This window comes from Sarcophilus harrisii, chromosome 4 (genome assembly GCF_902635505.1).
Source record: "Sarcophilus harrisii chromosome 4, mSarHar1.11, whole genome shotgun sequence".
In the NCBI taxonomy this organism is placed as follows: Eukaryota; Metazoa; Chordata; class Mammalia; order Dasyuromorphia; family Dasyuridae; genus Sarcophilus; species Sarcophilus harrisii.
The window spans coordinates 417,249,730-417,275,797 of NC_045429.1; the positions used below are offsets into that span (position 1 = coordinate 417,249,730).

The following is a 26,068-nucleotide window of genomic DNA, read 5'->3' on the forward strand; positions in this document are numbered from 1 at the left end:
ATTACCTCTTCTGCAAAACTACATGACTGTAAGCACCTGATCATTCCAGAGTTATGACTAGGAATTAAGAGTAAAGCCATTCAGTTTGAAGATAACATGGCTGAAGAGTGTGACTACTGAGCATCCCAGGCCATCATAAAGAAGGTGATAGGGATTTACCTAACAACATACAACAGGGTTTCCAGGATCAGCACATCTACCTACCAAGTGCTCCATTGACCCAGGCAGATCTACAAACAGTGCAAAACACTTTCTCCTTCCCACAAAGGCTGGGTGCAGTCTACCTGTCACACCCTTTACACTAGAGCCTCCCTTAAAAGTGCTTCAGAATAAACAACCTGGGCTGTGGTTCTTTCAAAAAGCCTGGAGAGAAAACCAAGATGGAGACAAGATGCTGTTTCCAAATCTCCTTCCTGCCACTGGGGGGTGTTCCTGACTTTTGCTCAGCTAGGGAAGTTTTTGTGAAGACCTTTCTCCAATGAATTTCCCTTCAGAGACTGAAATATTGCAGTGTTTTTCTTTTTTTGAGCTCCCACGGAGAGAAAGTTCTAATTCTGTTTCTTCCTTTCCTCCCACTCCATCCTTCTTCATCAATGATGGCATTCACTTAAACTCCATTTCCTGTCCTTTCAGGCACTCAGGTTCCATTTCATAGCAATTTCCCAAGTACAAAAGTCCACTCACCTCTTCAGTTCTGATGTAGGTACCCAGTCCTTAGAATCAGGGAAACAGAAGCTGGGGATGACTTTGAGCCTCTCCTCAGTGTCTTTGGATTGCTTGAAGGGATGTTCACCCTTTGAAAAGGGAATGCAGAGTCCTAACCAACTCCCAATCACAGAGTCATATGATAAAACTAAGTAATTATTTTGGTATTTATAAATGAGGCTATGCATAAAATATAGCATGGCAAAAATAAGAAAGGCATAATGACATAAGGTGTGTTAACTTATAATAGAAATGAGGCGTTTTCTCTTTGCACAGATTATCTGTAGAGATTCCATAATCCTCTGTTAGAGACATGAATGAAAATATATTTTTTTAAATCTAATGCTGATTCTTTACTTTTTTATTAAAGCTTTTTATTTACAAAGCATATCCATTTGACCCTTGCAAAACCTTCTGTTCCAACTTTTCTCCTCCTTCCCCCTACCCCCTCCTCTAGATGGCAGGTAGTCTAATACATGTTAAATATGTTAAATCCAATATATGTACACATATTTATACAGTTATTTTGCTGCACAAGAAAAATCAGATCTAGAAAGAAAGAAAAATACCTGAGAAGGAAAACAAAATTGCAAGCAAACAATAACAGAACAAGGAGAAATGCTATGTTATGGTCTACACTCATTTCCCATAGTTCTCTCTCTGGGTGTAGCTGATTCTCTTCTTTACTAAACAGTTGGAATTGGTTTGTGATTCTTTATTGTTTAGTCAAATACAGGGGAGAGATGTAGGAAGAATTGGGAAGTAAAATTAACAAACATGTTCCCAATTATAATGATAACAGAAGTTCTGTCAATTACTATCAGTGATCAATAATTAAAGACATTATGACAAGCAGATAAAAAATATTATTTTGGGGGAAGAACTATTTTGGGAGTCAAACCCATGTATAATCATTGCTTCTACCATATAATCTTTGCTATGTAATTACTGGTTTGTTGTTTCCTGTAAAATTTAGTATGAAAAGACTCTTTTATCCAAGTTTGGCATTATATTTCACAAAATAGCCTAAATTGAGAAAAATTAACATTTTAAAATTCATTAGTTTGGCTTGTTCTGCTACAATAACAAGCAGATAATAAATCTGATTACTCCATTGCCTCTTTCTAGCCAATAAAGTGGTCTACTCATTCACTTCATTTTATCATTCTGGGTCAGGTTCACCCTGCAAAATCAGTTTCAAGATTACTTCATTCTAGCTGCACTTTCTATTTTAGCCAAAAATTCAACCAAAATTCAACTCTGAAGCCTCATGGAAGTGACCTTGGGATTCTTGAAGAATATTCTAAAAGAGTGAAAACTCTGAAAAGTAAGACTCATCATCAATCAGGTCACCAGTTTTTTTATGGTTCTTAGTTGCAGCAATTTATAAAGACATCTTCTAAAGCATAGAGGAGTTCCTCTCTATATTCAGGAGGGATTCTCTCACTAATGAAATCACAACTCTTTTGAAGCCAACATTTTTATTTATGCAAAATGACTCCTACTCTTCAACATTGTCCACTTCAGCTTTTACCTCTTCTTAAAGTGTAACTAAGGCATAAGGGGAGAGGTCAAGTTACTTGTCTGAAGAGAGCCAATGAATATACTAATCCAAGTTTTGCTGCAAATGTGCTCATCCCTGAACTTTCTCACCCCCTAGAGCATATTTTCAAAAGTCCATGATTTGGTCTTCTTATGTTGAAGACTTCTTGTAGCTTTATGTTGTCATAGTGCCAGGCTGGAGTCAAGAAGGCTTAAGTTCAAATGTGTCCTCAGACACTTACTACTTGTGTGATACTGGGCAAGTCATTTAGCCCTGTTCTCAGTTTACTCATCTGGCAAATGACCTGAAGGAAATGGCGAACCACTCCAGTATTTATGCCAAGAAAACCCCAAATGGAGTCATGCAGAGTAGGACATGACCGAAAAAACAACTGAACAATCACAAAAATATATCATCTTTTATAAATAAAGATTGGTGGTGAAAAAAGAGACAGATTAATTGAAAGTTAAAAAAAAAAAAAAAAAAAAAAAAAACCACTACACACACAGACCTTAGAAAAACTGCTAAATGACCCTGGGTCTCCTTCATTAAGTACCTTGCTGGGGAACTGTTGTATGACTTGAGGAGTATATGTGACTTCCAGTGGTTTCTTCTGCAGAGACACCACGACAAATAGTTCAAATAACTGTTGTTCCTGAAGCTCAATGAGATCCCGTTCCAGAGTCTGGTAGTGAGGATTCCTTTTGGATGACTGTTGTAGCTGCGCTATTCGCTTATGACGATCTGTAAGGAAATCCAAGAATGATATTTTTCCTTTGCAGAGAGACTTGCTTCCAGCATCTAGAAATCACACCAAATTTAAGGGTCTTCCCAAAGAGTGTATAATGAATGGTGACTAATGATGTTTGTTAAAGAGACATCTACTTTGGACCATCAAACACAAGTGTATCGAGGTTCTTATGTTATCATCTCCTTAGGAGCACGCCAATGTCCTCTTAAGTTTCTATTCTACCACCAAAACTATAAAATCAGATGTAAAATCTATGCAGAAAAGGCTTGTTTTTGAAGAAAACTTAGTTAATGACAGAAGCCACTATTAGGTCTCTGGTATCTGATTAAAAAACCAAAACCAAAACCAAAACCAAAACTACAGTCTTGAAAATTTCAGAGTCAACTTTTAATTACTCCAAAACAAGATGCATCTTGTCATTAAAGAAATCCTTTCCTTTCTCTGCTTTTTCCATGACATACATTGTTTAAAAAAAAACAAACAAACCTCTATACACTTACATCAGTGCAGTAGGATAAACCAAAAAGAAAAAATAGGGAAGGAAAAAGTCATCTTTAAACTAATTATATCATGAAAGTACCTACCACATAAAAATCGAACATCCCAGGAATCAGTGTCTAATTTTGACTCAGTAAATCTAGACATGTCTTGTGACTCATTAAAAAAAAAAAGTTACAGTTCACTCTGCTTTCATTCCACAAGTTAAGTTTCATTGCAGATCAAAAGTTTCATTATGAAAATTCATACAAGATGCCTCAAGGAATGAACAGCCCCACTGGTTCCAAATATCTTTCATGGCAGTACTCAGTAAATCCCATGCTCTAGGCAAACTTCCATCCCAAAGGACTATTCCACTTCCAGCAAATTAGATATTCAGAGTCTGTTTCTATGAGCCAGCAACACTGAATTAGTCACTATAATACATCCACAATGAACACTTGTAATGATCTGAGTTTCACCTTCACCCAGGCTACAAAATGAAACTGCCTGAAGCAAAATGGGACAGATAGAGGTAGTATTAGATGTACTTTAATAAAAATCCATGACCTACTCTGATCTCTGATACATATATACTCTGACTTTCTTTTGCTTACTTGTATCCTTAACCTGCCACAAGTTTCATTTCCATTTTAGGCATAGAACAATACTAGGTATCTTTAAGTTAAGATTCATAATGGAAAGTATAAAATTTGCCCTATACCAAATTAATGATAAGCTGTTTAGGGTAATTTCTTTTCCTATTACATCTCCCAGCACTTAACACAGAGCCTCACACATATTCTCATCCAAATCATGCATTGAGTACTTAATAATCAGTTAAATCAAATTCTGGGATTTGGGGTCTATACTTGAGACTGTTTCCTACCCAGCTCCAATTTCAAACTGTCTTTGCATCTCTCATTCTCATTCTATTAAATAGAAACAATTTATTCTGAAGCAGCCATTCAAAATTAAATTAAGTGAAGTTATAGCACACCCCCAAAGTCCTTGTAAAAAACATGCCAATGAGATAAGTCATTCCGATTGTTCCAACAGTGGGAAATGACCTCACACAATGGAAAATAAAAAAGGGCGAAATGTAGCTTTTCTGAACTATAAGCTATCTAATTTACTTCAACAAATGCATCTAGGTGCCTGAAAACTTGGACCTTCACTGATAAATAACTAATTTTAGATAATGATTCACCTGTTCTTGTTTGGCAGACTAGAGAAACCCAGGTACTCTGGGCCACTCCCATGGGCCTTTCCAACTCATATCATATTAGGCTGTCTTTCCCTAATACATGAACTTTTTTTTTTTTTTTTTTTTTTTAATGAAAAACATCCAGACAGTTGAGCTGCCTAGATTCAACAGGTATCAATGGCAAGGGAATAATCAAAACCATGAAACTCCATCTGATAAAAGTCGTCTTAATCAGAACTCCACACCTCTAACCATGTTCATCATGAAAATGGAAAGCGCCCCATTGACTCACTCACTCTTTGGCAGATATTCAGCATCACTTTCGTTTCCGCTGGCTTCACCTGAAAGGACAGGAAAAGGGTTTTCATTTGTATTCTGTGCAAAGGGTTGGGAAGTTGAGGGAGTATGGAATAACAGAGGTCCCCCTGTCTAAGGTAACTAACTGATAGAAAGTTTCATAGATTTTGAGACCCACCATAAGAAGCAAGAGATACACATGACAGAACTATCCATAGTCTCTCTTCTCACCATCTCCAGCTGTCACCCCCCTGCCTTCTAATATTCAATAATAAGTAATTAAGAAATTACAATAAAGAATCTAAGAAATTACAGAATAATCTAGCCTAATTCCCATTACTCAATCCTAGGAAAAAGGTCAATTCTAGAAATGTAAGTCTAGCTGAGAATGGACCTAATTACTTTTCCGCATTCTGCTTTGTACAAAAGATATAGAAAAGGTAGGCTGAAACCTAATTAGCTTAAAAAAAAAAAAAGAAAAAGACCTCCATTCATAGTTAAAACATGAATGGAAATGTCAAAAAAAAAAAGGGGGGGGGGAGAAAGTGGACAGATGACCAAGAAATGGATTCAAAGTCTTTTCTTTCCTTCAATTCCTTTGTTTTACTCTAATTATTGTGTTTGTAGATGGGCATGAGCAAGCATTGTATTCCTGAGATAAATTGTAAACCCCTTCAAAGACAAAGACCTTTATCTTTTGTAACTACCTCAAGGTCTGGCTGTTCAAATCAATAAAATACACTGGATGACAGAATCTGAATCCAAAACAAATTTGGACCATGGAACAACGTGCTAAATCTGTAAAACGAAATTAAAAAGGAACAAGTATAAAGTCTTGATTTTAATTTAGTTTTTTTTTTTTTTAAATCAATGGCACAAATATAGGATGTCAAACCAGAAGTTATCAAGTTTGTCCTCCAAGCAGGTGTTTTAGTGAAGAATGGATGACCACTAGGCACGTTATTTCCCAGAATGCCCATGAAACCATGATAATAATCCTGATGTGCCAGGTTTACCTAATTGATTCCAGGTGAAGAGCTAAGAGCAATATAAAAGGTAAGAGAACTCTTTTCATGACAATATTCCAAAGCAGGATGGAATCCTCAGATCAGAATCTGGTATAACTGTAAAGTATGTCCCCCATTCTCACCCCCTTTTAAAAGAAAGGTTTCCCTTTCTTCCTTCCACTGCTTTTTAATTATCTTTTGTACAGGCTAACAACCTTGCATTTGTAGAAATGAAACATTTTCAAGGCCAATTTGGAGCAGCAAGAGATATGATAGAACAAAGAATGCTTCTAATACAACCCATTTTCCCATGATAGAAAATGCTATATATTTTGCAGTTTGAAAAAAAAAAAATTAAGAAAAAAGAAAAGTTTGAGACTGGCTAGAGGTGGTGGTATATTTTCTTGCCATAGGCTTATAAGAAATCTCAGAGCATATTTGCTTTCTCTCTTTAGTAGAAAGTGGCCTCCATCTTAGAGAAGGAATTATGTATTTGTGTATATTTGTCTTTTTTTTGGATTTCTGATCCTTTTGGAGGGCTACCTAGTTAGTAGGATCATAGAACCAGAGATGAAAGGGGTCTTAGAAGTTGTCCATTCCAACTCTCTCCTTTTCAAGATGGGGAAACTGAGGCCCAAAGAAGTTAAAGGGCTTGCCTAAAGTCAAACAGGCAGGAAGCATCACACAGGTGGAATGCTAACCCTAGGTGTTGGTTCTCACTCCACAGTCAGTGGACTTGACTCAGCCACACTTTAACTCTCTTCCTTCTCTGTCTTACAAGGAACATGCCAGCAAAAACGGTCCTATGGGACTTTCTTAAAGCTATCTACTTCTGCCTAATCTTTCTGGAGATATTTTCCTTGCAAAGCTTCCTTCCCCTCAGACCCTATTTTTGAGTGTTGGTTTTCCACTTGTCATATATCTTAGCCCAAATCATCTCCTTTCTGTATGCATCTTTTTGCCTTACTGTTAGAAATCCCCAAATTCAGTTAATATCTGTGAAGACTATGTATATGGCATTATGCAGAGTTCTTTAGATGAAGTGAACTTCCATTGTGATGAGCACTGATTTGCATATCTGCCCTTAAATTTAAATTTCCCAATGTCTAATTTAAATGTTTCCTTACTAAACTATTCTCATTTTTAAGAAGAATTTTGAGAGTGTAATCTTCCAAGCTAAACTATGGTCAAAGTTTTTTTTAAAATGACATGACATTAAAACATGTAGAAGTAGTAGATGTCTACAGGAGTGTCGGGCTTACAGATCTGGGAGACAATGCAGGTATTCAAAAAAAAAAAAAAAAAAAGGCTTGCTACCAACTCTTGGAAAATGTTAAGTATAGAATTAAAACCCACAGGATTCTTGATAATATGCTCCAAAAACTGGAACAGAAGTTACTTGAGACCCATCCCTACAGATTCCATGATGAATACGAGAGGGAAAAACAACAACAACAACAACAACAACAACAACAAAACAAAAACCAATCCTGAGAAAGCTAATAGATAATGCACTGCTTAATTCAAGGACAACTGATCAAAATGTTTTTATGAAGAAATATCATACAAAAAAATGCCCTAATAGGATTATAATCAATTGATCAAGAAGTATTTACTGAACACTTCTAGCCACAACAGAAGCAGCTAGAGAGCAAAATAGTGAAAATAGGCCTAGAATCAGGAAGATGTGACTTCAAATACATCCTTAGACACTTACTAGTTATGGGACATGGGGCAAATTACTTAACTGCTCTCTACCTCAGTTTACTCAATTGTAAAATGAAGATCATAATACTTTTCAGATTTATTGTGAGGATAATATTTATAAAGCCATTAATACAGTGCCTGGCACATAGATGGTTGTTTAATAAATGATTATCTTCCCTCTACGCCTGCTATGAGAGTTCATTAGAACTGATTATAGAGGGTTTACTAATTGAGGAAAGATGACCATAGGAAAGTGTATCAAAAATATGATAGGATTAAGTACTAAATTATGAGTATGTTATCAATGGACTAGATACTATGAATATGATCTCTATAAGGCAACAAAGAGGTAAAGTGGAGAAAGCATAGAATTTAGAGTTCAGACACACTCCTGAATTCAAATCTTGCCTCACATTCTGGCTTTGTCACCCCAGACAAGTCAAATCCTCTCAGACTTAGTTTCTTTACCTGTCACACGGGGATGATAACATAGCATCTGCCTCCTGGGGTCTTTGTGAGGATCAAATGAGATAACATGTAAAGTGCTTTGCAGGCCTTACATTACTATATAAATGCCATTATTAGTCAGCATTGATGAGACCCTAACTAGAAACCTTGGTCCAGTTTCTGAGCGTATATTTTAAAATGGACTATGAAGAATTTGTAAAGAGTTTTGTGAAAAGACTATCTATCTAGCTCGACTGAGAGTAGAATAAGAGAGAGTAACAACAAAATTTTCCATTCTAAGTCCTTCAAGTTAAAGAGGCATTTTTTAAAGTAGTGAGTTAAACATTAAAATGAATTTTCAAGGGACATCAGGGGTGGGAGGAACTTCATTCTTTGGTGGCCTTCAAATATAATATTAAATTTCATTTGGCTTCAGTGAATCAAATGTCATCCTTTCTGACAGCAAGAGGATGGACAAGATGAACTTTCATATTATTGACAGCATTTTTAGTAACTAAGATGTTAAGATACCATGTGGGTTTTGAGCATAAAGTCCTCATTATCCTTTTTTTTTTTTTAGGGCTGCTAACACAGTGGAGTTTCCATCTTAAGCCTTTGAAAAGTGTAGCTTTTTAATAAACAATTGGGTTTATTAAATAACCACACACCAAGCATTATTCCTCAAACATATTCTAAATTGTGTTCATTTACACTCTACTCTGCTAAGTTAGACCTCAATCTGGAAAGTGAACATGGGATGTTCAGAGTCTGATCACCCAGACTCCAAAGGAAAACCATTTTTTATTTGTTTGGCGTTGAAGTTTCTTCACACAGCAAATAGCACCCTTTGCTTCTATATGTTCCATCTTCCACTCAGGAGGCTGGGAAAAGTTGAGACAGAAAACTCTTCCTACCTTTAGCAGGGGGTGTTTCCTTCCCAGTACAAGGATGCAATTTTACTCTCTTCTTTCCTCTCTTAGAATCAAAAATATCCTGTATTTTCAACACAAGCTGAAATCCCAAACAGAAAAGTATAGGTTACAAGAAGTAGCCACAGGCACCAAAACTTTGGGCTTTGTTCGAGTTTCTGGGGGATTCTTTTGTTTTTAGGAGTAGAAGATTCTAGTTATGCTTTTTAGTTAACTGTCATTAACTGTGGTTTTGGGTGCTGATCTCATTTAAGCAATGAAAGTGGGGGAGAGTGAGCTTGTTTCCAGAACTCCCTTGGAGGCCTTGACAGGATCCCATGTCCCAGCATGTCAGTGAATCTGGTTAGAGTAGCTGTATCTGAAGTGGGGTTTACTATGGAGCTCAAGTTTCCTCTTGCCCAAAGTAGGAAATGAAACATTCATTTACTTGGCAGGCTGGGTGGAGCTCAGTTATTTCTGTTCCCACCAATACTGTGCAAAGAAGAGAATAATCATACTTTGTCATCGTTTGCCAAATTGAACTCTCTACCCCTTTGGTCTAAATAACATTTCAAGGCTATTTAAAGACATATCCAACAGCATCACGAACACAAAGGACCCTCATCAACTGTATTTTCCTGAAGAATAGGTAGAGTCCAAAGTATTTCTTTTATCTTGCTTCTTAAGGGCTGCCTCAAAGATAGTCACGGGAGGTGCTTTCTAAAGAGCTCAAACAAAGCTGTAACTAGCCAAGCTTTCTGGGGGGCAAATCCAGTTGTCCAGGACAAGGGCAAAGTGGGAGGAAGGGAAGGAAGGAGGCCCCACAGTCCCACACAGTGTATGGTTGGGCCAGGAAGCCGGCCCCACCTCTGCCCCACCCACAGTTGGGCTACAAGAAGGTAATTCCACAGGGCTGGCCGGGCCCCATACCCCTGGAGGGTCCCAAGGCAATGTGTGCAGACGGTGACTGTCAAGGAGAGAAGGCCCACTTCTGCCATGCTAATGGTGGCTCTGGTGCCCTTTCCAGGATTCCTCTAAGTCTGGGAGCCCACGAGCTTATTTTGTAGTTTTAATTGGAGTTATAGAATCTAGAGCCCAAAGCAAAGGTAGAAGTTGTCCAGTTCACCCCACCTGAAACATCAAACTGTACAGCCATCTTGGTTTGCTGCAGTGCCTTGGCACGGGACTCAAGCCTCAGTTATTATTTTAATCTATCTCAGACGAATGCCGCCCTGCCCATTCATTGTCAAAACTCTTGCCCAACTGCTTCTCTGCATTATCTGGGTGCGCCTTAGAATGAGGGACCTGCCCCAGTTAAACTCTTTCTAAGCTGTTGGGAGGAGTTGGGGAGAAGGAGCAGGATGAGGCAGAAGGAAGGAGAAATTGGGGATCACCACCTAACACCTTTTTAATGAGAAATTTATTTTTTAAAAGGTTTTCATTAAGCAAATGCTCTTTTAGTCTTCATTATAGATAAGATCCTGAGCTTCTTGAGGGCAGGGGCCTTTTTTTTTTTTCTTTTTTTTTTTTTTTTTTTTTTTTTTTTTTTTTTTTTTTTTTTTTTTGTATTTCCAGTACTTAGCAAAAGTGCCTGCATATAGCAGGGCTTAATGTTTACTGAATGACATTATTAAGCCATATTCACTACATTTAACACTAAGAATGTGAGCTATTGAGAGCATTAAATAAAAGTCTACCCTCAAAATTGCTTGAGAAATATTCTGATTGTTTTTAGTATTTTTTTATGTTTCTGCAGCAATCTTGGCAATTGGAAAAGTTGTTGAATCATTTCAGAAAAGGAAAATAGCACATGTTTCCAATATGAATAATGTTCCCACATTTTTGGATTAGTCTGATTTTCTAAAAATTTTTATTAGTGGATATTCACAGTAAAAGCAAGAAAGTTGTTGTTCTTAAACTTCACTATAAAAACAACTATCAACACTACTAAGTAGGAAATTCAACAAAACCATGTGTAAAAGGAAGGACACTAGGCTTAAGTAAGAAGACCTGGATTCAAATCCTGACTTTAATTACCACATGACCTATGATCTTTTTTTCATTTGCAAAATGGGGATAATAATTATCCCACAGGGATCTATGTAGATCACTCTAGAATGGGCCTTCTTTACTTGAGGTCAGTGTACTTTTAAAACTATGTATTTTTTGACCACTATAATTCAATATAATTGGTTTCCTGTATAATCCTATATCTTTGTCTTATGCATCTAAAAACTATTCTTTTGATAAAGCATCCAGAGGTTTCACTAGATTGCCAAAACCAAAAAGTTTTTAAGAATCCTTGGTCTAAAACCTCAATAGGAATAGGAGGAGGAGTTCACATTTATAAGATCCTTGATCAGTAGTCACAAAATGTCTTGCTCACAATAAACATAGCACAAGTATTCTTTATTCCCATTTTATAAATGAGGAAACTGAACCTCCTAAAAATGAAGAGACTTGCTTCTTATCACACAACTAATGCCTGGAGGAACCAGGATTCAAATCTGTATCATTGCTTAACTTCAAGCCCATTACCTATCCCCTATTACTTTATCCTATTCTTAAACCTCATATAGGACTTAGAAAGAGAAACATACTTTACAAAGCTGAAAGACCAACATGGAAATCATCAAAGTAATTTAAAGTACACTATAAGTGTGAATTAATCTTATGATTAATAATAGCAATAATGAATATTTCTATCTTACATAAATAATGATTAAAGAATGAGGCCTACAAATACAGGATAAAAAAAAAAGAATTTAAAAAAAAGAGGGAATTAGATAATAAAAATTAAAATTTAGGTTAAAAGCTCAGAAGAGCCCACCTTTAAAAATGTGCTTAGTAGAATGTTCTTCCTAAGATATGATGGAAACCATATTATTCTAGGTGCTTGAACTAATAATTCCACCCAGGCTGCCCTCTGATCCACAGCAGGAAAGAGAAAGGAAGGGTGGGGAAAAGGCATATGGACTAGATCAGTGATTTTCAAACTGTGAGACAAATTTCTCTTCCAGGGAACGCTCCAGTCAACACAGTCAACACAACAAATGCCATTTTTATGGAATGCTTTTCCTGAGAATGCTCCAAAGTCAGAATTTCTCTTCCACATGGAGCATCCTGAAAGGATTCAATCTTTAGGCAGGGCTTTGGGTAGTCCTACCTGAATATGTTCAGAAGTGAACAAGACAGTTAATAGTCCCGTCTTGTCCATCTCTGAACATATTTCCTCACCATTTTTTCCACTCCTGCCTTTTCAAGAAAATTTTCTGATTTAGGTCAAAGAAAGAATGAGCCTATTCCATTCCGAGCAGAATGAAAAAGCACAATACAAGTGTCACTGTCATAATGATTTTTACTTATTAGGGGGTCAACTGGATGATTGTAGAGAAACATAAGAATCTCAGAGGACTAGGAATCCTCTCTAAATTTTCCAGGCCAACCAGAAGCTGAAATGCCTTCACACAAGAGGATTTCTGCTCTTCATCTAGTGAACACATAGATTTGGTGCTTCTGGGTTGTGTAGGAGGCCACTTTGTTATCTCAGCAAGGTGAACACAACAGACAAAGGTACTTGCATGGTTCTTGGCATTCTTGTTATGACCTTCAATTTACAAACATTTCTCAACATTTAAGTATGTGTGAAGAGCTCAAGAGAATATTCACTTAAAAAAAAAAAAAAAAAAAAGACCCAAACTCTCTCTCAACCCTGAGATTCTCCAAATTCTAGTGTGTGTCCTTAACTCTTTCACATATAGAGGAGGGAGTGGCAGGAAACATCAGAAGAATTAAGGCAATTAGGAAACAAGATCATTCCCACTGAGCCAATCACGGGTCACTGAGCCAAGAAACAGCTGTTTTTCTTTTCTTTTTTAAACATTTAAGTCAGCAATACAGGCTTTCTAAATAACTTTCTAGAAAAACCAGGGATATTTCAGGGTTGGTTTTTTTTTTTTATGTCACCCATGGAGCCCTCTTTAAAATCATGTTTTTAGATAATTGAAGGATGTTCAATTTCAGTTAGAGGTTAATGGAAATAAAGATCTAATATTTTTTCTCCTTTAGGGATCCGTGGACTCCAAAGTTAAGAACTCCTGAACTAGAATTAATTCACAGAGAATTAAGATATTAAAATGATCAGAATTTTGAGGTTATTATATGGCTTTATAACAAAATTTTTAATTACAAATTTCAAAAGCACCGAGAAAATTAGTGTTTATAAAATGGAATGACTTCCTATCACTTCCTAAATGAAGATATTTATCCTATAGGAAATGCATACCTTGTTAGCCTTTCTTTTAAAAGAATTGCTGGGATCTGGGGCCTTATCACTGATATGCCTAGTGTCAGTATTTAAGATAGCAGCAGGTCTAGTTTAAAAGACTTAATCACCATACATTAAACCTTCTCTTTTAAGGAGAATACATTTTCTCCAGACCAAGTGTTGTCTAATTATCACCAGCTCCAAAAGAACAAATTCTAAAACAAAAACAAAAACAAAACAAAAAAACCAAAGAAATCCACAGCCTTCCTTTCCTTCAAGTGAAATGTGCATTGTTGCAGGTATATTGATAAAAGGCATAAAAAGCCATCCTCACTTGAGGGATAACAAAAGAAATGAACAAGAGATAAATAAAGGCAGACTGATATGTTCCTAATAAATGAGACTCCATATCCTTTGATTTTTATATAGATTGAAGTAATTGGAAGGAAAAATCTGAGATTTAAAACATCTAAAATAATCCAGGTCAGCCAAATTTATAGAAGCTGCTTTGCCAAAAGCTACTTATTTGATTCTCCAGCCTTGGCTTCAAGAGGTCAGTTCTAACCCACTATTCATTTTCAGAGCAAAGTTTGTTTAATTTTGGTCTTCCATAGAACAATGCTGAAGTGTTAAAGAAGAAGGAAGGTATTAGAATCATCTTTACCCTTGGGAGGTTTTTTTTTTTCCTGTTTGCAACTTCTCCAGCTCGGAATACTTTCCACTCTGTTAAAGTGACAGGCAAAGTCGTGTCCTTTGTGAGCTTTGAACGTAAATATGCTTGTGAATTCTTCAGTTCCATAGTCTTACGATGGAGGAATGGAGGTTTGGGAGGAAGCTAAAGAAAGGGAAGAAAATTCATTAATAAAGAGCATAAAATTTAAGTATCCTCCATATACCTAAAAGATTCCATTAAATGTTATCCAATCCTCTTTAAAAATTTCCAAAGCAAGAATTCCATTCTTTCTTGTAAAAAGAATCATAAGGTTGTATAATTCTTAGGAAGTTTCCCTCAATTTTAATTAAGATCCCTCCTACTGAAATTTACATATTTTTCCAAAAAACCATGTCTCATAGTAATACACATTAATGAAGACTTTCCTAACCCTTCTGTTTGGATTAAAGAAAAAACTCTAATTTTTTTTTTTACTATTAGTCAATTCAACCAAATGTGTTCACATACCTTGGGTGGCTTAAAAGTATGTTTAGAGGGTGGCAATTTCCATGTTGAGGGAGCCCTCCACACGGGTAGAGGTGTTACTTTGATATCCTCATATGGATTCTCCTTGGCAGGATCTTGAAAGAAACATGGAAAAAATGATAGAAAATGATAGTTAATAGAAAACAGAGTCACCACAGCTAGCAATGGCAATATTAATTCAGGCCATCGGCAGAGACTTTCTATTCTACTGAAGGGATCTGGGATTATAATCCAAGTACCTCCACTCAATCCTATAAATTTTCAAGGAATGAATGCAGACAAGGATATGCTGATAAAAATTTAAGAACCAGCTCTGAGAGCTCTTGCAACTGTTTGTAACATTTACTAGCATGTCCTTGTCTACAGGTGTTCACTCCTTTGTGGCTTATAGCATACATTATACATATACATATATGTGTGTATGTACCATATAATGCATTATATATACATCCATGTAAATATATAATATACATATAGATATAACTGCACATATACACATATTTTGAAGTTTAATTTGCACAATTAACATCTCCATCATTTTCTTAAATTGGAAAATCAACAAAACAATAAATTGAGCCCTGATTTATAGTGTTTGCCAACTTCTAAGGGGTCAAGGCTAACCTTGAAATTAATGTTAATTAATTTAATTAATTAATTCAATTTAATAATTGGTTCTTCAAAGTTGAAATTGACTTTTAAAAGCTGATTTTAATTCCAGCACACCCCTGATTCTGATAAATGTAAACAAGATGTTGAACAAAGTTTATCAACCTTTAATTTGGGCAGCCTACTAAGAAAGTTGTTAAAAAAAAAATCCAGTAGAGGGGGGAGAAATTACACTTGAAAGGTTTAGATTTTTTTCCCTTTAGGGCAAAGAGTGACTGATTATGAAAGAAACCACCACCCTACAGTTAAAGGCTTTGCCAAATTCTTACTTATTAAATGTAATCAGACAGATTGTAGATACCTACATATGATATCTTCATAGATATTGTCTTCTGACTGTGTATAATAAAGTGCTGATCCAGAATTTTCTCCAAGTTCTTCATGGATCTTGGGTGAGTTCCGATTCCGAAAGTGCTGGATATCTTCAAACTCAAAGGATTTCCTAAAGAAAACATATTTCCCAATAATTTTTGCCTACTCCTCACCCTCTGTCAGTAATGTAGAGCCATGTGTGTCAAACTAAGCTAGCTATATACCTTGAACATACTGTTGGAAATTTTTTTAAACCTTTGAAAAAATTTTATGTAATCATATTCATTTTTTTAAGAAGAAAAAGAATGATCCAAACTATAGTTTAAAAAAATATGGAATTAAGTTCTGCATGTTTCACAGAATGGGCTGAAAAATGTGCTTTATCTAGACCTTTGTAAAAGCCCCAAGCTACTAGCCTATGAGGCTGTTCCCAAGCTAGTACATTAGCTAGTTCCTGTCCTTCCACTTTTTCCTGTTCTACTCATTTTTTTTCCTCTCAGGCAATTCAGTGTCAGTGTGTTCAGAATAGGATTGTAACCAAAAGAAGGAAAATGGTATTGAGCCTGTTATGAAGAGGAAAAAGGAGTTGCACAACTCTGTAAAAACTCAGCAACACAAAATTGCCTGTGGATTGGAAGGAATGTCATAGACCATCTAGTCCAACCCATAACATTTGTAATCACTTATAAAATGATTTGAGACAAACCTTTTAGATCTCCTTCTAATTTTTCCACCATATTTCTTTGTTTCAAGACCTGGAGCAGGGGGGAGAGGGGGCTCTACAAACAATTTATCCAGTGGCTGCTTTTCACAGTACTCTCGTCTACAGTTACTCTCTTTAAGTGGCATACCATCTGATTCAGATAAATATCTGAATGTCCTACGAGGCTTTGGCAAAGGGTTTATAGAAGGTCCAGCTTCTTGTCCCTCAGGATCAGAGTAAACATTTTCTAAACTCTTGGCTATTCCATTTGGCCTATCCAGAACTCTGAAATTCAGTTCTTTTGCTGGAGAGCCACAGCTTGCTAAGGACAAATTCAAGACTTTATCTGGAGGAAGTGCTTCCATTTTCTTCCATAATACTCTTGAGGTATAAAAGTTTCCAGGAGGCAATGTATTCTCTGGATTCAAAACATCATCTTTCCAGTTTTCAATTTGTTTGACCTGAGAACATACTATGTTGGTTTCTGCTTCATTGTTAAATAAACTTGAATCATATTCATGCCTCTCATTTTCATCTTCACTTTGATCACAGCTTTTGACCTCTTCTTCCCTCAGATCCAGTCCCAGATTTGGAGAGTTAATAGGAGCCAGCTTTTTACTTTTGTAAGCAGCCGTTGTCTTAGGAAAAACATCATTATTACAATTATATTTCACTCCAAAGTCTTTCAGTTGCCGGTGTTCTGGATTAGATCCACCATTAGTCCTTCCTTCCCACTGAGAGATCTTTTGTTTGATGTTCTTGCAATGGCTTCTTGACAGTGTCTGGACAGCTGAACGGGAAAAGCCAAGCTCCATATTCCCCGTTGGGCGCATGTCAACTGATTGAATTTTTATAAAGATTTCATTGCAATAAGTGATACAAAGCTATTATCCTCTTCCCTTTCAGTTGTAATCCCAATGATTGTTTTATTTCCATTTCATCTGCCACAAAAAATGACTTTTTAAAAATTCTTTTGTAAAAAAAAGTGCCCAAGAGTTTGATCTGGTCCAGGCCTATTCAAAAGGGAAGAAAAAAAATAAAATGTAAGACCAAAAAAAATAATAATTTTAAGTTCTCAATTTTAACTACTTTGCTAGTGAGTATCTTCATTAAAGTCCTACTATGATACCTCATCATGTTACAGTGGTACCTCTTATTGATTGTTGCAGCACATCCTAACAAGTTGGAAATGCCTCCATTTTGGACCTGACTACCCAAGATTGACTATGTCTGTTGCCCCAGGCTTAGCTAAATCCAGAGAGGTCAATCATCAGAAGCTGTGCTGAAAGCAAGCAAATGATTTTGGCCACGGCAGTTCATAAAGCCTATCTGTTCTGCTAAAAGCAATGGAAGGAGTAGACACACTGATAAAATCACAGGTCTTTGGAAATACTAAAGCATACACCCCTAAATAGTATTTTGCATATGTAAAAATGTCCCAATTACTTATGAAACTCTACAACCATTAAAAAGATATCCCTTGAAAGAAAGTGCCAATAGTAGTATGGGAACCTTGTCTTTATCATGTTGAATGTATATCAACCTTAATTAAAATAAAAATATTTTGTAACTCATCTATGTTTTTATAATTATTCTGCACGGTTTAATTGTTTATTATATATCATTGGTTATTTATTTCTGTTATATTTCCCCCTTGTGTAAACTCCATAAAGGCAGGAACATGTCTCACTTATCTTTAAATCTCCCAGAGTCTAGCAAAGTTCTTTGCATCTGTATGAAGGTCGTTGAATAAATGAAATTTGAATTTCCTGAAGGAGGGCAGCCCTTTTTTTTTTTTTTTTAAGAAGCTGATTATAAAGATCCACAAAATTAATTTCATCTACAACTTTTTTTCTTCTAAAGGTTTTTCACATTAGCATATATTTGGTACTAAAAGGGGTCTTAGAAACTATGTTGATTGAAATCCTCAGTTTATACAGAAGGTAACAAAACTCAGAGGTTAAATGATGAAGTGGCAGAGTCAGACCCTACCTATCATACCCAGAAAAGAAAAAGGGAAAAAATAAACAAACAAACCCCTGGAAAAATAGATCTTAGTGAGCGAAAGGAGAGAAGTGAAAGGAAATAAGTATTTATTAAACACCTACAATATGCCAGGTGACATGTCAATCATATTTATTTATAAATTTAGTTTATAAAGTTATTTGTAAGTATTATCTCATGTGATTCTCATAACAACCCTGTTATGAGATGTGATTATTACCTCCCTGTTACAGTTGAATAAACTGAGGCAAAAGAAGTTAAGTAATAATAGTTAATACTAGATAATATTTTAACAGCACTCACTATGTGCTAGGCACTAAGCTAAACACTACAAATGTTAGTTCAATTGATCCTCTCAACAATTTAGGGAGGTTGGGATTATTTTTATCTCCTTTTACAGTTAAGGAAACTGAAGCAAATAGAGGTTAAGTGAACTCTCTCTCTCTCTCTCTCTCTCTTTCTCTCTCACACACATACACACACACACACACACACACACACACACACACACACTCACTCCATTGGGCCACTGGTTGTCTATGACAAAAGTCAAATGAAGCAGGACAATCTAAGAGAAATTTCACTGTTGTGAGAATCAGGAGATCTGGGTCTGAATTTTGGCTTCCACGCTTGCTTTATGGCCATGGACAAATCACACAACCTCTTAGAGCTTCAATTTCCTCATCCATCAAATAGAAATCATACTACTACTTGTGTTGAAACCCTTTATAAATGTTTAAGTACTGGATGAGTACAAATGTCAGCTCTTTTTTGATGAAAATAACTTAGCTTGGAGGGTCTTGGCAAGTGCTTCTTGGAATTTCTCCACTTCTTCAACCTCTGCAAGGCTATATAGGTACATCATCTGCTCTACCATTTCCCTTCTGCAAGGGACTGTCTACCTGTCTGTGTCCCTATTGTCCTTGCTGTCCCGCTCTCCAGTAGAACTTCATTTTTTGCCTTTATAGCTCCAACACCTGCAATAGGAGTCAATGCTTGTTGACTTGAATTGAAAATGCACAAATGGAGGAGCCGCTTGGAAGTGGGGTCCCTGGCTGCTCTTCCTGTTTTCCCTTCTGTGTTAAGACCAGTGTAACACACCATGAAGTTGCAGTTCTATCCAGAGCTGAGAATGCCAGTGCCCATTAACAGCCCTTCTGCGCCCTAAATCTGAGCTTCTCCCCACATTGCAGCCCCGCCCGTGACCCACAACAGCCGCGAGCCAGAAAAGTCACCCTTCCTTTCACACAGGGTCTCACTCACTCAGTCTCATTAGCCGTTTCCTCACATGTCGGTCCGGCTGAAGACTTTCCCCTCCTATCCTGAATGGAGGCCCGAGCTCACGTTCTCCTGTATGCGACTTATAAATAGCAATTGACTCAAAACTTCCTGAACCACGGGTCATCCTTCCTCGGGCTTTGTCTGTGAGGCCTTGATTAACAGCAGGAAAGCGGCCTGGCCTCCCTTGTCAGGGCAGCTGACCATGATTGATAAAAGAGCCCCAAAACCACTTGTCATTGTAGGCGCAGCAAACGCTGATGGGAAGAAATTGTCATCAGCTTTCCTGTGTCCCATCCAGGGAAGCCCGGACGAACGATGGCACTGGGCTGGAGGGAAGATGGGACACTGCTAAAAACGAAGCTACATAAAACCCATGTGGGAAGCAGAGGACAGGAAGCACTCCCACCAGGGCGCAGTGGCTGCAGTCCATCTCCACAACTCTTGAGAATGCCCTTCTTTGTTCCAGGGGTTTGGGTTGAGCTGCTCCTGAAAATGAGATTTTCCTTCACCTCCTATCAGTCTCCTAGATGAGCTTTGTAGCTTGTGAGCCTTAAATAGCCTGAGACATTTAAAAATATTCTGACCCCCAGGCTCTTCACCTTTCTGAGCTCAGTTTTCTCATCTGTAAAATGGTAACCTTAATACCTGCAATATCTCCCTCAAAGGATTTTTCTAAGGTTGAACTGAGATAAAGTACCTAAATTACTTGGCTAATTTTATACCACCATCCATTCATCCATCTCTCTCTCTCTCTCTCTCTCTCTCTCTCTCTCTCTCTATATATATATATATATATATATATATGTTTGTAATTTACTATAGTTGGATCTATCAAGTATTATGGAAAGAGAAAAGGCAAATAAAATGACTCTTTAGACTGTCCTAAGAAGAAAAGAATTTTAACTTAAAAATAACCAGAAAATAGCACAGTCCAAGTAAATCCCATAGAAAGCAAAATCTGGCTCTAGTTAACATCTCATATTCACATCTGCGGCCCCCAACAAAACCCTAAAAGAGACAAATAAATTGCAGATAGTTGTCAACATTAGCCTAGTTTACCCTAAGGAAGTCAAGGCAGAGTGCTGCCTCTAAGGATAATATGCTGGGCTTGGAGACAGAGAAATGGGTTCAAATTCTCCTCTGTTATTTAATAGAAGTTCAGAGTCATTAATCCCCTATGTGATGCAAGCATTTGAAGGATTTTCCAGAGCAAACCTCTGGGTCCTATGTCCTAAACCCATTTTCATCTGGGTCAAGGGAGAGGGTTTTTTTCACAGCAGGCTGCCTTCACTTATTTCTGTATTTTCTGGAAATCTTATCAATAAATCAAAATTACCTGTACCAATGTATCACATTGATAGGTTGTAAAGATTATTTGAATTTAAGAAAAAAATACTTAAGACTTTTTCTCCTAAGTTTTTGTTTGTTTGTTTTTGTTTTTGGCCAACCTACATTTACTGCTATAGGAAATTCTTAAGGCAGAAACTCTCTCCAGCAATGTAAAATGAAATTTCCTTTACAATTGATAAGCTTAAAAGAGCTTGGGACACTGAAAGGTAGGTGATTTGCTCATGGTCACACAGGCAGGGCATGACAGAGGTTACGTTCACACCCAAATATTTCTGCCTCCAAGGCTAATTTTCTATCTGCAATGCTGCTTCTGTTTTCTCTATCAATAAGAGCTAAATCATTATCTGATGGTAAAGTGGGGGTACAGGATAATTGTTTTGTGTGTGTGTGTGTGTGTGTGTGTGTGTGTGTGTGTGTGTTTTGTTGTTTTTGTTTTAAAATAGCTGACCAAAAACCGAGAGACTGGATTTCTAGTCCTAGGCCAGGTATTATCTTCGGCAAGCCACTTAGATTCTCAGGACTAGAGGCTGATTGAATGGTTGACTTTATTATCTATAAAATGAGATTAGTGGTTTTCATTTTTTTTTCCCCAGTAGATTTTCAGCCATTCAAAGAAAAGTCCGGTGGAACCCTAACAAGAGTCTTTTTAAATAAAATATTTAAATGTCTACTATAATGATATCAGATAACATGAGGATTTTTTTTGTTTGTTTTTGCTGAGGCAATTGAGGTTAAATGTCTTGCCCTGAGTCACACAGCTAGGAAGTGTTAAGTGTCTGAGGTCAGATTTGAACTCAAGTTCTCCTGAATTCAGGGCTGGCGCTTTATCCACTGCACCACCTAACTGCCTTAACATGAGGTTTTTTTAAATTATATTTTCAGATCAATTCTATTCTTCAAATAATTTTGTTTACAAGAAATTTACTGAATGGAAACTGGATCAATCAACTGGCAAGAATTTATTAAGCACTGACTATGTGCCAATTGGAGGCAACTAGGTAGCTCAGTGGATAGAGTGCTGGGCTCTGGTTAGAAACCTGAGTTTAAATGTGGTCTCCGACACTAGCTGTGTAATCCTCTGCAAGTGATTTCACCTTTGTTTGCCTTAATCCATTGGAGAAGGAAATAATAAAATCAACCCAGTATCTTTGTCAAGAAATCTAATGGTCCATGGGGTCACAAAAAGTCAGACTTGACTGAATCACAAAACAAATATGCCAGTATGCTAGAAAATGTTAATAAAAAGATAAAACAGATCCTGCCTTTAAGGAATTTACATGTACATATAAAATTATATATAAAATGCATACAAAATAGAAGCAATGGTTCTTGAAAGAGAATTCAAAACAAACCAGAAAGGCCTCCTGAAGAAGACTTACCCTTATTTTGTAATTTAATAAAGAACAAATGAAATAAGCCAATATTTACAAATTCTGTGGGCTCCGAATTATCTATTAGATTGTCGGTTTTTTGAAGACAAGAACTATGTGTTTTTTGGTAACTTTGGATCTTAGAGTAGCTGGATGTCCTAGAGGGAGAAGGTAAGGAGGGAGTGCATTCCAGACATGGGGTCCAATCCATTGAAGTGTTGTGGGTGAGATGAGGGCCAGCTGCCTGGACCCTAGAGTATGTGGAAAAGATTATGTCCTAAGTATGGAAAAGTAGGATAGGGCTAGATAGTGAAAAGCTTTAAATGCCAGAGGAGTTCAAAATTGATATTAGTCATAAAAAGGAGTCTTTGGAGTTCAGTAAGTAGGGGAGAGGGTGATAAGGTCAGATCTGTACTTTTTTGTTGGCTGTGCAGATTGGAATGGGGGACAGACTTGAGTTAGAGGGACCAATTTGAAAGTTATTGTGAGAAGTTTTGAGGTAGGGCCTAAGCCAGAGGAGTGGCTATGCGAGAGGAGATAAAGGGACAAATGCAAGAGACATGGAACAAGAAAGGACAAGAGTGAACAACTGACTGGATCTGTGTGGCGAATGAAAGGGAAGAGTTGGGGATGGAGCATGCAAAATTGGGTATTGGAAAAGATGATGATATCCCCAACAGAAATAATTTAAAATTTTTTGTTCACTCTACCATTTCACTGGGATAGGGAATTCCCAGGACATAAACTCTCTCAACCAATGCATAATGACACTTTCTTGGTGATTTATAATCATAGAAAGCTGTCCTTTAGAATACACCTCAAAGAGGGGCAGCTTTGAGGGAAAGAGAGTGAATTCTGTTTTGGTTTTTAATGTTCTTTTAATATGTCTATTTGACTTCTGGTTTGAAATGTCCACTAGATAAAAGGTGATGTATGAGAATGGAGCTCAGATGAGAGATTGGGGCTAAGACATTTGCACAGAGATGGCAATTAAACCCACAGGAGCTGATAAAGTCACTGAGATGAAGAAGAGAAGCTCATGGCCTAAGATGATTCAACAAATTTCATTTTCTCCTTTACTTACTTACTTTATTTTATCTCATCTTACACTAAAATTTAAGAGTTTTCTAAATATCTTTGCACTTTTTCAGTTTGACAATCAAGTAAATGCCTACTTTATTCAAATGTATTTCATGTTGGGGACAGAATGACAAAACAACATAAAATGGCATAGTTCCTGCCCTCGAGAAACCCTCAATTAATATATAATGTTGAAGTCATAGAATTTGTAATTATTAGTTTATTTCACATGTGCTTTGTTAAATTCTAGAGTATAGAGAACATTTGCCTTAGTAATGTATGCAGTAAAGAGAAAAAAAATAGAATATTTTCCCATGATGACCTTATAATTTAGTAAAAATAAAATATGCATGTAAATTACTTGAGTATTAATAAGCAATAAATCAAATGATTCAGAAAAGCAAAATGTTAAACACTAGAGGTATGTAAAATTATAGTCAAGATTTGAAAGGCTGACTAGAACACTGGGTAGCATCTTAGATAAGACATAACAGGGGAATATAAAATCTTACATTTACTTTTTTAAAAATATTCACTTTTGAAAATCAACTTTGCAATACAAGATGGGGGACTGTGGCTAAATATCAAAACATCTGAAAAAAATGGCATTTTTGTCCTCTTTTACTGAACTCACAAGCAACTCAATGAGTCAACAGCTGAAGCGAAATCCAAAAAAAGCAAATGCAATCTTAGAAGCACAGTTAGTATCCGGGAGTAGGGAGGGGGTGATCTGCCCTGCTCTGATCTGGTCAGGCCGCATCTGGAGTTCCGGTGACACATTTCGGGAAGGATGAGCTACATACAGGACCATAATTAGGAGTGATTTCTTCTGGGAAAAAGGTTGAATGAGGTCTGCATTGGGCAAAAGGAGGGGACCAGTAACAAAGGGCAGTCAGAGGACAGTCCAACCACAGGCCAGGATATGAGGGGAGGGGTTGGGGAGGGGTGTGTAAAGCCACCCTAAGAAAATAGGACATCTATGGGACCCTGGTAGTGAAAATTCAGAAAGCCTGCTCTGCTTAGGAATGTTTGGGGCTTGCCCAAGAGTCATAAGGCAATGCAAGGAAATGGAAGAGAGACTCCCTGGATGTTGGCACCCTGGGACGAAGCCCCTTTAACCCCACTCTAGCTGAGTATAGTTATTTTAGTGGTAGGGAGTGCAGCAAGTGGCAGGGAGGGCACACAGCAAGGGTAAGAAGGGGGCTGCCAGCCTCAGTAGCTTCCCACAGTCCAATTCAGTCTTGTTGATTTACATGGCAACATTATGCAGGTTGAAAACTCTTCACTCTCCTAACTCTTCACATTCAGATCTTTTTCTGTATTTGCTAAGGTAGAGTCTCCTCTGATGACCTGGAAATGACCCAGACTGCTTACCTGGGAGTATGAAAGTAGTTTAAAGGAATTTCAGTCCATAATTTAACAATTTGGACTGAGAGAGTCCAAAGAATCACCAGAAGTCAGTGGGAAATCTGTTGAATTTTGAAAGGATTTTCATATTTTTCATTCTTGACATAGATCTGGCTGGCTATATTTCTTATACATGGGTCTCATCTATATATGTTCTCTGGTCCCGCGTGTTTCTTGTAACATTTCCCTTGTCCACTGATCATACGCTAAAATCACTATTGTTGTTTCAGTCATTTTCACTTGTATCCGACTCAGTGATTCCATTTGGAATTTTCTCAGCAGAGATACTGGAGTGGTTTGTTATTTCCTTCTCCAGCCCATAGTACAGGTTAACAAGATAAAGGGACTTGATCAGAGTCCCATAGCTACTAAGTGTCTGAGGCCAGATTTGAACTCAGGAAGATGAGTGTTCCTTCTTGCAGGCCTAAGGCTCTATTTATTGTTCTATTCCTCAGACTTAGCTGCCCTAATGTTCTATACTAGACACTATCAAGCAAGCAAACAATAAGGATTTATTCATCATTAATTATGTGCCAGGAGCTGTTCTATGGTAGTGATGACCTAAATATTTTTAATATAAAAACTTAGAGGAAAAAAATAATCATCCCATTTGTGGAGAAAACAAAAATCATCATTTTATTAGACACAAAAAGGATGTGATTAAAAAATATTTCAGACAAAAAAAGCACAAAACAAATTAATATGACTACAAGTAAAGGAATTCAAAGATATCATAAAAGAGGGAAAAGAACCCACATGTGCAAAGATGTTTGTAGCAGCTCTTTTTGTAGTGGCAAGGAACTGGAAATTGAATGGCTGCTTATCAATTGTGGAATAGCTGAATAAGTCATGGTAGATGAATGAATGGAATATTACTGTTCTATAAGAAATGATAAGCAGGCTGGTTTCAGAAAAGTATGAAAAGGCTTACATGAACTGATGCTAAGTGAAGTGAGCAGAATCAGGAGAACAGTTTACACAGTAATAGCAAGATTATGTGATTATCAACTTTGAGACTTAGCTCTTCTCAGCAATATCAGAGACAATAGACTTGGGATAGAAAATGCCATCCACATTCAGAGTGAGAATTCTGCAGATCAAAGCATACTACTTTCACCTTTTTTTTTTGGTTGTTTTTTTCTTTCTCGTGGTTTCTCCCATTTGTTCTGATTTTTCTTTCATAGCACAATATGGAACTATGTTTTAAAAGATTGTACATGTACAACCTATAGCGGAATGCTTATTGTCTTAGGAAAGGGGAAGAGGAGGGAGAAAAGGAGAAAAAAATTGGAATTCAAATTCTTATAAAAATGAATGTTGAAAATTATCTTTACATATAATTAGAAAAACAAAATGCTGAGAGGAAAAAAAGGATTTTACA

The 26,068-nt window shown here is 36.8% G+C and overlaps 1 protein-coding gene across 2 annotated transcripts in view; it reads right to left on the minus strand.

The window, feature by feature from the left end:
- The window catches only part of DENND2C (DENN domain containing 2C), a 90,829-nt gene that overhangs the window by 20,203 nt on the left and 44,558 nt on the right, over positions 1 to 26,068 (minus strand). For both annotated transcript variants that reach the window (XM_031967342.1, XM_031967341.1), the window contains exons 2-9: positions 16,199 to 17,208; positions 15,486 to 15,622; positions 14,497 to 14,609; positions 13,981 to 14,151; positions 9,056 to 9,152; positions 4,980 to 5,024; positions 2,805 to 2,992; positions 685 to 794 (exon numbers count right to left, since the gene is read on the minus strand). In XM_031967342.1, the coding sequence (XP_031823202.1) occupies positions 685 to 794; positions 2,805 to 2,992; positions 4,980 to 5,024; positions 9,056 to 9,152; positions 13,981 to 14,151; positions 14,497 to 14,609; positions 15,486 to 15,622; positions 16,199 to 17,028 (1,691 nt within the window). In that variant the 5' untranslated portion in view covers positions 17,029 to 17,208. The remainder of the gene's footprint in view (positions 1 to 684; positions 795 to 2,804; positions 2,993 to 4,979; positions 5,025 to 9,055; positions 9,153 to 13,980; positions 14,152 to 14,496; positions 14,610 to 15,485; positions 15,623 to 16,198; positions 17,209 to 26,068) is intronic.